Source organism: Onychostruthus taczanowskii, unplaced genomic scaffold (genome assembly GCF_017590055.1).
Source record: "Onychostruthus taczanowskii isolate IOZ18803 unplaced genomic scaffold, ASM1759005v1 scaffold18, whole genome shotgun sequence".
Lineage (NCBI taxonomy): Eukaryota > Metazoa > Chordata > Aves > Passeriformes > Passeridae > Onychostruthus > Onychostruthus taczanowskii.
The window spans coordinates 7,683,351-7,696,453 of NW_024499017.1; the positions used below are offsets into that span (position 1 = coordinate 7,683,351).

The 13,103-nt window shown below is 50.9% G+C and overlaps 1 protein-coding gene across 1 annotated transcript in view; it reads right to left on the reverse strand.

Moving 5' to 3' along the window:
* CPNE2 (copine 2) overlaps window positions 1–13,103 on the reverse strand; it is a 31,499-nt gene that overhangs the window by 3,961 nt on the left and 14,435 nt on the right. Inside the window, exons 6-13 of the mRNA XM_041400420.1 lie at window positions 10,645–10,734; window positions 10,341–10,439; window positions 9,459–9,545; window positions 9,226–9,285; window positions 6,742–6,875; window positions 6,016–6,070; window positions 1,710–1,761; window positions 724–857 (exon numbers count right to left, since the gene is read on the reverse strand). Coding sequence (XP_041256354.1) covers window positions 724–857; window positions 1,710–1,761; window positions 6,016–6,070; window positions 6,742–6,875; window positions 9,226–9,285; window positions 9,459–9,545; window positions 10,341–10,439; window positions 10,645–10,734 — 711 coding nt within the window. The remainder of the gene's footprint in view (window positions 1–723; window positions 858–1,709; window positions 1,762–6,015; window positions 6,071–6,741; window positions 6,876–9,225; window positions 9,286–9,458; window positions 9,546–10,340; window positions 10,440–10,644; window positions 10,735–13,103) is intronic.

The following is a 13,103-nucleotide window of genomic DNA, read 5'->3' on the forward strand; positions in this document are numbered from 1 at the left end:
CACGAGCTGAAGATGGGATGGAAGAGGAGAAGACCCCGGGGGAGTAAGATCCCTCATCAATAACGCTTTGTGCTGCCAAAAAAACACCCCAGCCAAGCCAGGCTTGCCTCTGACGGCACTATTAGTGCCCATTATTTAAAATCTCCCTTGATTAAACTATTAGTGCCAGCAGAGGGGTGCAATTTGCATACGATTAGCGCCTCTGCTCAGTGCTGAGCCCGTGGGCTCTCCCTCCCCCACTGACAGCGACACAGAAAACAAAAAAATGAGGAGCGACCTGGATCTGTGCTGAATTAAACCAAATTCAGTATTTCCTTATGCCTGGAGCTGGGAAAAGCAACAGCACTCACAGCAAGGCTGGAAAAGGTCCTCGTGGGGAACAGGTTTTAAGTACAATCCTGCTTTGCTCCAGGCAGGAATGAGCAAAGCTTCTACCCCAACATCTCCTGCCACGCAACTGCTGATGCCCAGGCTGAGCTGTTTTGGCCAGCAAAAGCCAGAGGCCAGATCTGCCATCCTCCACGGGCAGCCTGCTGCCACAGGGAGCCAAGGGAGCTCTGTCTTGCAGACTTCAGATGCTCTTCACACCCCTAAGAGGACACCTTGGTCACCACTGGCAAGGCTGGACCCACAGAGAAGTGAAAGACATGAAACCCAGCTGAGGCTTTCCCTGGCCCAAAGCCATCAGGATTGCCATCAGATCACGGGATCTTACGGACTTACCGATGCAGTTTCCTGTTGGGTGGCTTGAGCTGCAAAACGGGCCACGTGGTTGATGATGGGGGAGAAGTTGGTGGGTCCGTAGAAGCGGATGTGGGGCAGGCAGGCAGAGTATGCTTGGACAATGCCCTCCACACCTTCAGGGAAAGCAGAGAAACAGGCATTACAGAGTGCCACAACTCGGGACCACAGCAAGCCCAGGGAGGAATCATTAGCTCATGCTGTCATGGAGCTGAAGTCAGATCTATTCCCCCCACTTCTTGCCCGACTCATCCCAAATTTCTGAATATCCAAGCTTTGCTCTTCAGTCATTTTGCAGTGGGTCCTCAGACCTTCTGTGGTAGGGAAGCCCTCGTAGTACCCACAGCCAATGAAAGCATTCAGTGGGATTGTGAAAAAATCTCAGAATCAACCAAGGAGGAGGAGCAAAAAGAAAAGCAATTCCTGGTCTCTGAAGATAACAAAGAAACAGATAGAGGGTCCAGGGTAGCCCTTGCCACTTAGGGTTTGAGCAGTCCTTCAGCCATCACTGTGAGCAGCTATCAGCTGCTAAATGGAGCGTTCAGTCTGAATTCCCCATCTGCTAAGCAGGCCTTGTGTTCCTTGCAGCCTTGCTGGGAGAGCAGACGGCTGGTAGGACACACCAGACAGCAGAGCGAAGGCGGATTTTACACACTCTGAATCCAGTTGCATCTTACCCTGGGCCTTCCTACACACCCCCAAATTTTCTGTGCTTTCCTCTGAGTGTGCCTTTAGCATGTGCTCTGCTTCATTGTTCGTGTCTGCCTCTGAACATGCCTTGAAAAATCCCCATGATCATAGAATCATGGAATGGAACCAAGGAATGGAATCATGGAATGATTCAGGTTGGAAGGGACCTTAGGGATATCTAGTGCCAGAAAACACCCAGGGATGAAGGAGTTACTGAAGAAATGCAGAGGAAGGACAGAAGGCATCTAAGGACTCCTAAAGGCCTGGTAGATGCTTACCTGAACAGAATGGATTCCTGGGATTGAAGTTAATGGCAAACTCATGGGATACCTGTGGAGAAGAAAAGACCCAAATTAATTTGAGGGCCAGTGCAGGGCAAGAAGCTCACTAACAGTTAAGCTGATGCTGCAGGGCTGGTTTCAGTGTGATGCTCCCCTGGAGCAGAACCAGGTGGTCACAGAGTTATGGTCCACATAACTGCTGGGTCAGTGACACTTCCAGCCCTCTGCTACCCAAACAGCAAACACAAACGTGGTCAGGGCTGAGCAGCACTTGAAGATGAACCACTTCTCCAGTGCCCCCATCATGCAGCCTCTGAAATTATCACACCATACATTCTCCCACAGTTATCAAAGCAGGTCTGTCCACGTGGCTTCCTGCTGGCTGCCCAGAGGGGAAGCAGACAGAAGGGGTGCTCTCAGCCAGCTCTGCCATCTCACCAGTCACTAGGAGAAATTACTTCATCCTGTTGCAGGTTTTAAAGACAAAACTCAAACTCATCGCAGGGAGTGCCAGCCCTGGCAGCATCTCCATTCCCCATCCCTCCGCACGAGGATGATGCAGCAGGAGGGAAGACACAGAGTGAGCTGTGCTGAAGACTGGTCTGGCATGCCAGGTACAACAGCAAACCAGCTGTTCATTAACTTCATCCTCTGGGTCAGCATGAGGGTGAAAGGCAGTGTGGGAGAGGTGATGTGAAAGCTTGGGTGTGATGGACAGCAAGTCCCAGCACAATCTGAGCTGGTTTTCATTGCCTATGAACCCATCCTTCCACCACAGCACATCCAAGACCCTTTAGCTTTCCCACCACCTCCTTTCAAGCTTTCAGAGGGAGGCGGTCTGGCAAAAAGGTCTTGTGGCAAGAGCAGACAGCCCTCACACCTTGGTCCCTGGCTGGACAGCAGTTAGTTGCTTTGAACCTGTCTCAGCCAGCACAGAAAGCTCAGCAGCCCAGCTGCAAGAGAGGGCTCCTGACTTCCAGTATGAACCTTTCCAGTGCTGCTGTGGGTCAACAGCCTGCTTGTGGAACAGCCACCAGATGTGTAGGGCTAGACATTCCTCACTCTGCTCCCAGAAATTTAAGCACTCAAAGAAGCAAACAGAATCTCAGGAGCATCAAGGATGTGAAACTGCCTCTTCCAGCATCTCTGAAAGTTGAAGGGGTGATCTGTGCCTTCAGGTCACCAGCTCAAGGACTCTGAAACAAAAAGCTCCCACCCTGTTCGTGCCAGTGTTACAAAACAAGCACATTGTCTCCCCCTTGGAAGGGTGGAGGATTGCTGAGCTTTTCAGCAAGGGAATTGCTTTGGGACACATATTCCCAATGCTGGCAAAAACGAGTGTCCTGCAGAGCTGTCTGAAGCCAGAGTCCTCCCGAGGCTGCAAAGGCAACACGCGTCTGATTCAGACTTTCCAATTATGCTGCGCATTGTGTCGAAAGCAGCAGAAACTGTTTTTACAAGAGGCTGTGGGGTGGGAAATAGCAACCAAACAAAAGTAAAGTCAATCAAAAGTCTTCTCCACACTGCAAAGCCACAGGCTGCTCAGGTCTCTGCAGGCCTGCAGAGCACCACCAGGAACACTCACAGCCACCAGGCTAGACACAAGCTGAAAAAATGGCTGTGTTTTGCATACACCTCTTCTCACAGAAGCCTTGATTTTGGGCAATATACTCAAATTCAGTTGACTTGAGGTTGTAATAGGCTTGCTTTTTTTATTTTAGAAGATGTTCAAAATTCTGCCATGAGTATTTATAGACAAGGCAGGCAGAAATATTTCCGTGTTTTGCTCTGCAAAAGAGGGGTTTGTCTTTCTTTTAAGAAGCAATGAAATGATTTCAAGCTGTGTTCCTCACTATCTACAGAGCAGAACCCCTACGTGGCAGAAGTGTTGCAAAACCTCCTCTGGAGTTTTTATGAATTTTACATATATATATATAATATATATATATATATATATATATATATATATATATATATATATATATATATATATACACACACATATCTCCTAAAAAATCAACAGGAGGGTTTCAAAACAACAAAAAACTTGAAAGAAAGGATGTCATTCCCTATTCAGCTTGTACTTTGAAAACATTTATGTGGAGTCCAGCTAAATGTACATGGAGCACCTACAGGTATCCCATTCCCCAGTAACTCACAGGAAGAAACTTTTGAACCACCCCTAAGGGTAAGACCAACCTCGCAGAGGGTTCTCTGCCACCCCTAGAAGGAATCCCACTGCTGCCATGACTCAGTTTGCTGATATACATACATATGAAGGCAAAAGGATGGAAAGCCTTGGAGATTACACACCAGTCAAGCCACCAGCTTCCTTTGGCTGATCCCATCTCCCAAATCCAGGTGACCGGTGTGGCTCCAACATTTAGAATCCCCCTCCCTGCTGCTGCTTTGCCTTTGCTCATCCCCCAGAAAGCAGAACCCATCTGCTCCCCTCTCCTGTTCCCTGCTAGGAAACCACTCGAGGCTCTCTGCAGAGCTGTTACACGGCAAGATGTTCTTTGACATTTCCAACGCGACTTTTGTGTGCGAAACATCTTGCTCCGACGGGCGCCTGAGAAGCGTTGGGGAGCCATGGCAACGGGAGCACAAAGCACCATTTATACCTCTTGTATCTCTTGGCAGTCTTTACTCGGGTCTGTGGGTCCCTGATTTCTGTCCACTGTCACACAGGGCACAGGTTTTCATGAAGAGCTGCTGCTTTGGCTTTGAAATTACCCAATGAGCCTTGATAGCCAAAAAATCTTTGATGAGTGAGTGGAGCCAGTGATGCTTAGAGAGAGCTGGGGAGAGAGGAAGCCCCAAGCTGGAGGGAAATGCACCAGGGATGGCCCCACTGATAACATGAGACAACTGATGGGTCATGGGTGACCTGTAGGCATGACCCAAGCACCTGGGGAGGAAACAGCTGCTCCCCACTGGGGCTTATTTGGGCTTAGAGATCATTCTGGGGGAAAACAAGGTGTTTTTTCCTGGTAGCTTTTACAGAGCATCTCCTGGCCCACAGGAGGCTGCAGGAGGTACGTGCAGAGCCCCCAGCCCTCATCCTCAACCCAGTACCCACCTCCAGTCTTGCCAGAAGGGCTGTTTCCAACCCAGCAGTGCCCTTCCTGTGGGCACTGACTCACACACATGGGCAGCAGAACAGGATGCTCTCCGTGACGACCCTGAGCTGCTGTGCCTTTTCCATGCCTACTGCATTTGCCACTTTTCTCCCCAAGTAATAAATCCCTGGCAGCAGCTGGGTTTTAGACCTTGGAAGCTGCTTACCTAGATTTTCCCAACAAAAGTGATAAAGTGACAGACCAGAGACATTTGCAGGCCAAGGAGATGAATCAGCTCCAAAGTGCACATGGAGGGATCTCCTTCTGTGGCTGGCAAACAGCAAGAGCTCCCACTTGAGTCATTCTGGCTGCTGGGAGGGCAGAGAAAAGCACAAAGCCGGAGCGGGCAGGACATCCCCAGCCATGAGGGCTGGCAGTGATGAGCTTCCCAGCCCAGCTCCCAGCTGCTCATGACTTAAGTGCCCTGCTGTGCTCAGCCCAGAGCACAGCTCCCCTCCCACAGAACACAAAGGGCTTGCTGAGATCCAACCCCAGCCTGAAGCTGGGAACGCCTCAAAACCCTGAGCAGAAAGAAAATGCACACGAAGGGCGTGAGCAAAGAGCGGCCAGAAGACCCAGCCGGTAATTAATGATGGTGGTGTCCCAGCACATTGTCTCAGCTGTGAGAAGATGCTCCCCATCTGCCAGCCAGGCTGCAAGAACAGCCCCATTCCCTGCCCTCCAGAAGAGCAGGATGTGCAGCCCAGCCCTTGTAGGACCAGTGTCTAATCCTAACCAAAGATCAAGGTGGATTTTTGGGAAAGCTCCTCTGCTTCAGTCTCTGCAGGCTCTGTCTGTGCAACATCAAATCAAGGCTCCCTAGCTCCCAGCCCCCTTCCAGACTTAGCTGCCGTCTGACACATTCATCCAGAGGCCTTTTCCCTTCCCCAGAACTGTTCCTGCCTTCTGCCAGCAAAATGAATCAATGCCTGGCTCTGCCTATTAATGCCAGGGAGCTGCTGCTTTCATGCCAGTGCAGAATGAAGGAATGGGCTGCTTATGCCCCGTCCCTGCCTTGTTGCCCACCCACACTGACACATCCCACCGGCTGAGATTCCACATCTGTCCATTCCCCCTCTCCCAAGCAGCTTTTCCCTGACCAAGCCCTGGCAGTTCTGCTCCTGCCAAGGCAATATCAGGACAAACCCATCTCAAACACTCAGGTGGCCACAGCAGTTCACCTTCCAGTCTGGCGGGAGCTGGGCGCCGAATCCCAGAGCAGGAAACATCTTGTCCCTGAAGAGAAGGAGGAAAACATATGGGTGTACTGACACACACAAAGCAGGCTTGCATAGCTTCTCCCAAAACATACAGTGCTTTTAAATGGGAGATAAACATTCTCAAGAGAGAACAGATATTCCCCCTTTAATTTGATCTTTAGAGAAAGAAGAGTCCAGCTTTGTTCTGTTTCCCATAGAGAGCAGGAGCATCCTCTTGCCCAAACACATGCGTCTCTTGCAGGCATGTAACCCTGGAGATTTTAAAAAGTGAGCAATCCATTTTGGTCACAAAAGCCATCACAGTGAGAGCAACAGACTTCTGTTTTGTTTTCTCTATCAGTGTCTGAGATGATATTTTTTTGGTATTTTCTCCACTCCTCAGGATGTCTGAGGAATGAGGCAACCTGGGGTCACAGCTCTGACAGTAAACAACAGCAAGCTGAGGGCCCCTGTCCCCAGCAGAGGATGTTCCACCTCTGCTAACATCCTTCCCCTCCACAGCAGCAATGGGGGGAGAGGAGAAAGCCTGTCCCAGCCCTCTCCTCCTGCATCCTGATGTCTATGGTAAATAACATTCTTAAGGTATTATTTAGCCCCAGATCAAGGCAGATGCATCCCAGGAGCCTCTTGGGAAGCCAGGGAAACATCTGCAAAACAGTGGTGGTGGCAGAAGGGCACGGTGCTTACGAGTCATAGTCCTGGATGATCTGGCCCACAGCCCAGATGGCTGACAAGTACTCGTTCGTCCCCAGGGGGTTGATGTAGTGCAAAGAGGAGGGTTCTTGGGGGTTCCCATTGGAAGCTGTGAAGTCAATCCCAACCTGGAGGACAAGAGAGAGGCATAAACCCATCCTCTGTTAGCAAATGCCACCAGAGACCTGGCCACCAAACCCCCATTGCTGCGAGGCCCACACACAGTTCCCTCAAACCCCAAATGCCTTGAAAATGTTTAACAAAATCCATTTCTTCACCTTCCCTGCAAAAAGCTGATTAAATACTACATTAGGCAAAGTCATTCACTCTTACTCCTCCAGTTTTCATCAATGAGCATCACATAAGGTGTCCCCAAGCAGCCCCTGCTCCTGGAGCAAGCCACCACCACCTCCAGCTGAGGACTCTTGCTGGCCATCTCCCAGGGGCACAGGAACTGAGCAGCCCCAGGGGCACCAAGGCACCTGGGTATCTGGATCTCAAGGTCTTTGACCAAAGCATCACAACCCTGAGCAGCCCTTTCCCTGCAGGCAGGAAGACCTGCTCTTCACCAGGCTTCCCCAGGGACCAATATATGCTGAGCTCCCAGGGGACTCTGTCAGGAAGGCACTAAATTAGGCTTTCTATTTAAAGGCATTTGTAGAAATGCCTATCTCAGACCCAGATAAATCTGGCCAGGAGAGGAGAGATGCTGAGCCACCCAATTTGATGTGACTGGGAAGGAAGAGTTGGGACGAGGCAAACAGGCAGCGTGACTGCACTCGACTTGTTTGCTTAGCAAAGAGGCAAAACCCAAAATAACTCCACTGGCTAAATTGAGCTCAGGGATTTTGAGAGATTTTGCTCCATATCTATAATGGGAGAGGACAAATGGCAGTTTGCCTGAGAAGGGACGTTGGCCTGGCTGGGGCAAGAAGCCATCACAGCCCAGGACATGCCACCACCTTGTGCCAGGGTGGCTGGTAAAAGGGCATGGCAGGACAAGGGAACATGCTTTAAACTGCAAGAGTGTGGGTTTGGATTGGAGATAAGGGAGAAATGTTGCACAATGAGGTTGGTGAGGCACAAGTTGTGCAGAGAAGCTGTGGCTGCCCCATCCCTGGAAGTGTTTAAGGCCAGGCTGAAGCCCTGGGCAAGCTGGTCCATGGCAGGGGGTGGAACGAGATGATCTTTGAAGGTCCCTTCCAACCCAAACCATCCTATGGTTCCATGAAGACCTAACTTTGTCAAACAACTGTATGGCCTCACCAAACTTGTGGTTCACCTCTGGAGCACCCCTGTGCCCAGCTCTGGCCAAGCCACGATGGCCAGAGAGCAAGAGGGAAACTGAGGCACGGAGTGGGGGCTCAGTGGAGTCAGACAGGCAGGGGCCCTGCTCATGCAAGCAGTGTCATCAAGAGCAGGACTCAGGCAATGGGCCTGAGAGAGACACAGCTGGGGTGCTTCCAACACAGGGCACACAGCTGAGCCCAAAATCATCTTCTCTGGCTTCAGCCCTGCTCTCCTGAGCCCCTCCCTTGGTGGGGAGGGCACCAGTGGCATTTCCAAATTGCAGGGGGTGTGTGCAGCATCCTCCTGCCAGCTCAGGTGATTCTGCAGTGCTCCCTTTGGAAATACACCCTTTGGACCAAAGATGCCTTGGGAGGAGGAGGAGCCCTCCAATAACCAGCAGATCTCCAGACGGGAGGAAAATTTCTGCATTCAAACCTAATTCATGCAAGAGCTCTGTACTACCAATAAATTCACTGATTTTCTCTTCTATTCACTCTCCAGCACCAAGACCAAAGCAGACAGAGGCAGAACAGCACACAAAAAGCTCTCACAATCATTGCTGTTCCTATGGCAACTCTTCCTCCTCCTCCTACTCTTCCCCCATCATGTTTTCAGATAAAACAACAAAATACAAACTCTAACTGTGAGTGCCTGCAGCTCTCTGGATGCAGCTCTCTGCACCAGGAAAGTTTGCAGAAATTGAGAAACCCACTTCTGCATTGTGGTGGTTTCACTCACGATTCCATGTTCTTGCTTATTTACTCCTGACAAGCTGTGGTCCAGCTTGAAAAAGGTGGAAGTGTCAGTAAAAATGCAGAAAACCATCTCTATAACATCCCAAAGCCTCCCAATCTGGGCTCAGAATAAGGAGAGCTGCCATAAAAAAGCATGAGGGTGGCTAAAGCTTGAAATAAGGAGAGAACTTGGTGACATTTTGTGAAGGCTCAGGTCTTTTTGAAAGTCTGGCCTTCAGCCAAAGTCCAGCCAGCTCCCTCCATGCTACTGGATGTACCTCAGCATCCCCAGAATCCTCACACCCACATGGTTTAACAGCAAAAAGGGCAGCTCCTCACTGTCAGGAGATGTCACCCCAAGCTGGTGCCAAATCCCACCTGGAACATCCCTCCCCAGATCTGCCCACGACAGAGGTGTTACTTCTACTGAGCAAAGAGAAGCAAAAGTCCTTACAGTGAACATCAGCTGGCAGCCTCCCAGGATGTAGTCCAGGAAGGAGAAATCTCTGGTTATCTGAAAGGAAAAACAAAAAAAATCAGTGTTTCAGCAATTGGCATCATTGCCATAATTATTCAGGCTATGCAGGCCCTTGGAAACACAAGAGAGGCAGAGGACAAGGGATGGGGGAGCTTGAGAGGACCCAAGCTCAGTCAGGGCTGAAGGAAACATCTCAGTAACATACTCACTTTGCAGGACTTGACAATGATGATCCCAGAGTTCTTGTAATTCTTTTTCTTCTTTTGCTTTTTGGGGTTAATGCACTCTAGCTCGAGCTGTAACACACGAGACAGGCCCTGGTGTGAGAGCAGTGCTGGGCTGTGCCACGTGGCTGCAGATGCCACCAGCAGCATGTCCTGGGGACAGCCTCCCTCCAGTGCTGAAGAGGAAGATTTTATTGCCAGGCTATAGGTTGCAAATCCAGAGGAAAAACGGGCTCAGTACCTGCCTCTGGCACCACCACCTTGTGCAGTCCTACACAGGGCATTTTCTGATTTTGTGCCTCAGATTCCCCAGGCAGGACACTCAATGCATTCACACATGGTGCTCCACACCCCTCCGTGCCTTGGCCAAGATCTCCTGGCCTGCAATCCTGCGAAGACAGCAGGGCAAAGCTCTGCTATCCAGGGGTCTTCACAACACCCCTTCAACCAGGAGGCATCTGCCAAGGATCTTGGCCAGCACTTCAGGGCAAAATGGGGACACCTTTGGCACAAAACTGGTGTTGAGTTGCACTCCTGGGGACCAGGCTGCCCCTGCTGCAGATGCAGCCCCAGCAGCAAGTCACACATCCCCTTCTGGCCCCCCAAACCACAGGGCACCTCCAAATCGTGTGCTGCTCACACATGATTTGGCAGAGCCTGATTTTCAGCAAAGTCTGCCTCAGCTCTCTCTAGCTCAGGTGTTCCAGCTACAGCCATAGCCTGGGGCACTCATGGTGAGGGTGGAAGGAGAAAGAAATTTGGACTTGGCTTCTTCTGAGCACAGATTGAGGATGCAAGTACCAAAGTCTATCATCAACCCTGAGCAGCCCCTTCCTCATTCTTCCCCAAAAGCATGTCAGAACTTACTGGAGAGGCATCTTGGGCTTCACACAACCTGGCCACCGAGGTCTGAAACTCCCCAATGAAGTCGTGTCCCCCATCACTGTCGTAGTCGTAACACACCACCTGGGGAAGGAGCACAAACCAGCCTCAGAGACAGGAACATCTCCGGCAAGAGCTGTTGAAGTCGCCAGCCTCTCCTGCTGGAGACCCCAACAAGGAATTTTTTGTTGCTTTGGGGTTTGTTAACAAGCAGCCATGGGGCTCAGATGTTTAACAGTCAATCCCAGAGGCTGATCCCCACAATACAAGCCAGAGGGCTCCCGGTTACCTTTATCATCTTCTCCATATCTCCATCACACAGTGACACCAAAGGCACAGTGAACGGCTTCCAGACGGGGTCCAGAGTGTATTTGATCACCTGGAGGGGGAGCACAGGGGTGCTGTTACCATGGGCACACCCACAGGTGGAGACCAGGACAAAGCAGGGACACATCTCCAAGAGACCCTGAAGCAGCTCCCGGTGGGCCAGGCCAGGCAAGCTGTCTCAGCCCTCCCCTGCCTCCATAACTGAGCCACAGCAGCTTCCCCTTCTCAGGCTGCAGCACGTGTGAGTTACACCAGGTTTGTTCTCATTGTGCTGGGTGATTTATCCACCTCTGGGAGCAATTAAGGAAATCTGCCTGAGAGAACAGCTGTGGCACACTGGGCAGCACGGGCACAGCAATGCCTGAGCACGGGCACAGCACTCACTGCACAACTCCCAGGCCAGCAGCTGCTGCTGATGCCCTCTGCATCCCACTGCTTGCCCCCTACTCGTTGCTTACAGCCCCCCAGCACCCAAGCACAGCCTGAATCCATCTGAGGTCTGACCACTGAGAAGATGGAGCAGCAAGATGCTGCAACCAGCCCTGGAAAGCCAAAACAGCCCGGAGCACATTAAGCTCTCTTGTCTCATCTGTGTAACATCTGCTGCCTGGGATGGAGAAATATTAATTGATGCTTTTTGACATTTCCTGAGAGAAAGCAATTGCTTAGTAGAAACCTAAGCAAACTGGAGCGGGCTCCAGGCACATGCTGTGTACATTGGAGGTGCCTGCAGGGCAGGCAGAGATCCCTTTTCACAAAGGTGTGGTGCTCACAAAGAGACATTCACAGGAAAGTCAGGCACAGGCAGCAAATTAACCCTTCTCTGTGCAAGGCAAACACGGGGGATATCTGGTGTGCAGGACCTTGGATCTTTGCAGCTGGGACAATCACACACAGAGCAGTGAGGAGGAGATAGATCCATGGCTGCTGCTGTGGGCAAGCAGCTGCATGGGACCTGGAACTGGCATCTTGTTTGACAGCCAGGCTCTTCCTGAGAGTGGGGAAACCCTACCACCACAGGAACAGTTTAGCTGGATTTGTAAACACCTCCTCCAGGAGCCTGGGAGAGCAGGGGGAGCCCACACACCCCGAGATGCTGCCCACAGGCTGCCAGGTCACCAGGGTGGGTGGGGAAGGATCCGGAGTTCCAGCTGAGCATTCACATTTATGCTTAGACAACAAGCTGCAGCAGTGCACCCATCCTGCCCTTTGGGGCAGGAGAAATGCCAGCATCAGACTGAAAGCTGGTTCTATTCCTGCACTGAAAGCTACAAGAATGGAGAACTTTATTTCTTATATTCAGCCTCAAAGCACAGAGATGGTCACAGTATCACAGAACGGCTTGGGTTGGAAGGGGCCTGAAAGATCATTCAGTTCCAATCCCCCACCATGCGCAGGGACACCTTCCACAGGCTGCTTCAAGACCCATCCAACGTGGCCTTGAACACTTCCAGGGATGGGTCACCTACCGTGGTATCCCTCTCAGGGCACCTGGATGTATGCAGGGCTGGTAAGGTGGGGGCTGTTGGAGCATCCATTACTTGAAGGAAAACTTGTCTAGACCTTGGCTCAGTGAGACAGGACAATGGGCAGCAACTCAGAGGAAACACCAGTACAGACATCTGCTCCCCACAAAGCTGGCATGCTTTTGGAGATCCCAGCAATGGCTGGTGCACAGTCACCTTGCCATGCCTCTTCCAGAAGGGCTGGAGGCCACTCCAAACCCCCACATCTGAGAAACACATCTTGTTGAGTCAAAGCCCAGCTACACACACTGAATCATGAGAGAAAAAACAAGTAAGGTCCCAGCCTGCTCCCACAGAAATCCAGGAGCAATACTAAGGTTGATGTGAACTAAATATGCATGGAAAGGTGTGTGGGAAAGCATGAAAAAATAAACAGCAGACCTGAGGTTATAAGGATGGCCTGTATTGGTACCACAGGACAGAAGGCATTATCCACATCCTGGTGCTCATGTGGGTGTGTGAGTGAAGGAAATCCTCATGGACTTTGCACAGAAGTGGTAAAACCAAACATATGGAGAGACTTTGTAAATAAACACCACGTTCTCCTTCCGCCTGAGCTCCCCCTGTGTTTTGTTACAGCACTTTCCTGTGATGGTACAACTCCTTAACCAGGCTTTGAGGCGACAAGAAAAAGGATGGAAAAAGAAGGGTGTGAGATGGGGAGAGATGGAGCCCTCTTCCTCTGCCATGGAAGCTGCTGTGCGTCCCCCCTCCAGTGATTCCCTCTCCTCTCTCTGCCAGCTGCCAGGAACTATGTGCAAACTAAAAAGAGCCTTGAAACAAGCTCTGAGGAGAAGAAAGAAAGCAGTTGAAAAGTACTTATTAGTCCATTGTTAAAGCAAAACCCAGCATTTTTCTCCCTGCTTATGCTGTGCCTGGTATTCCTAACATCACT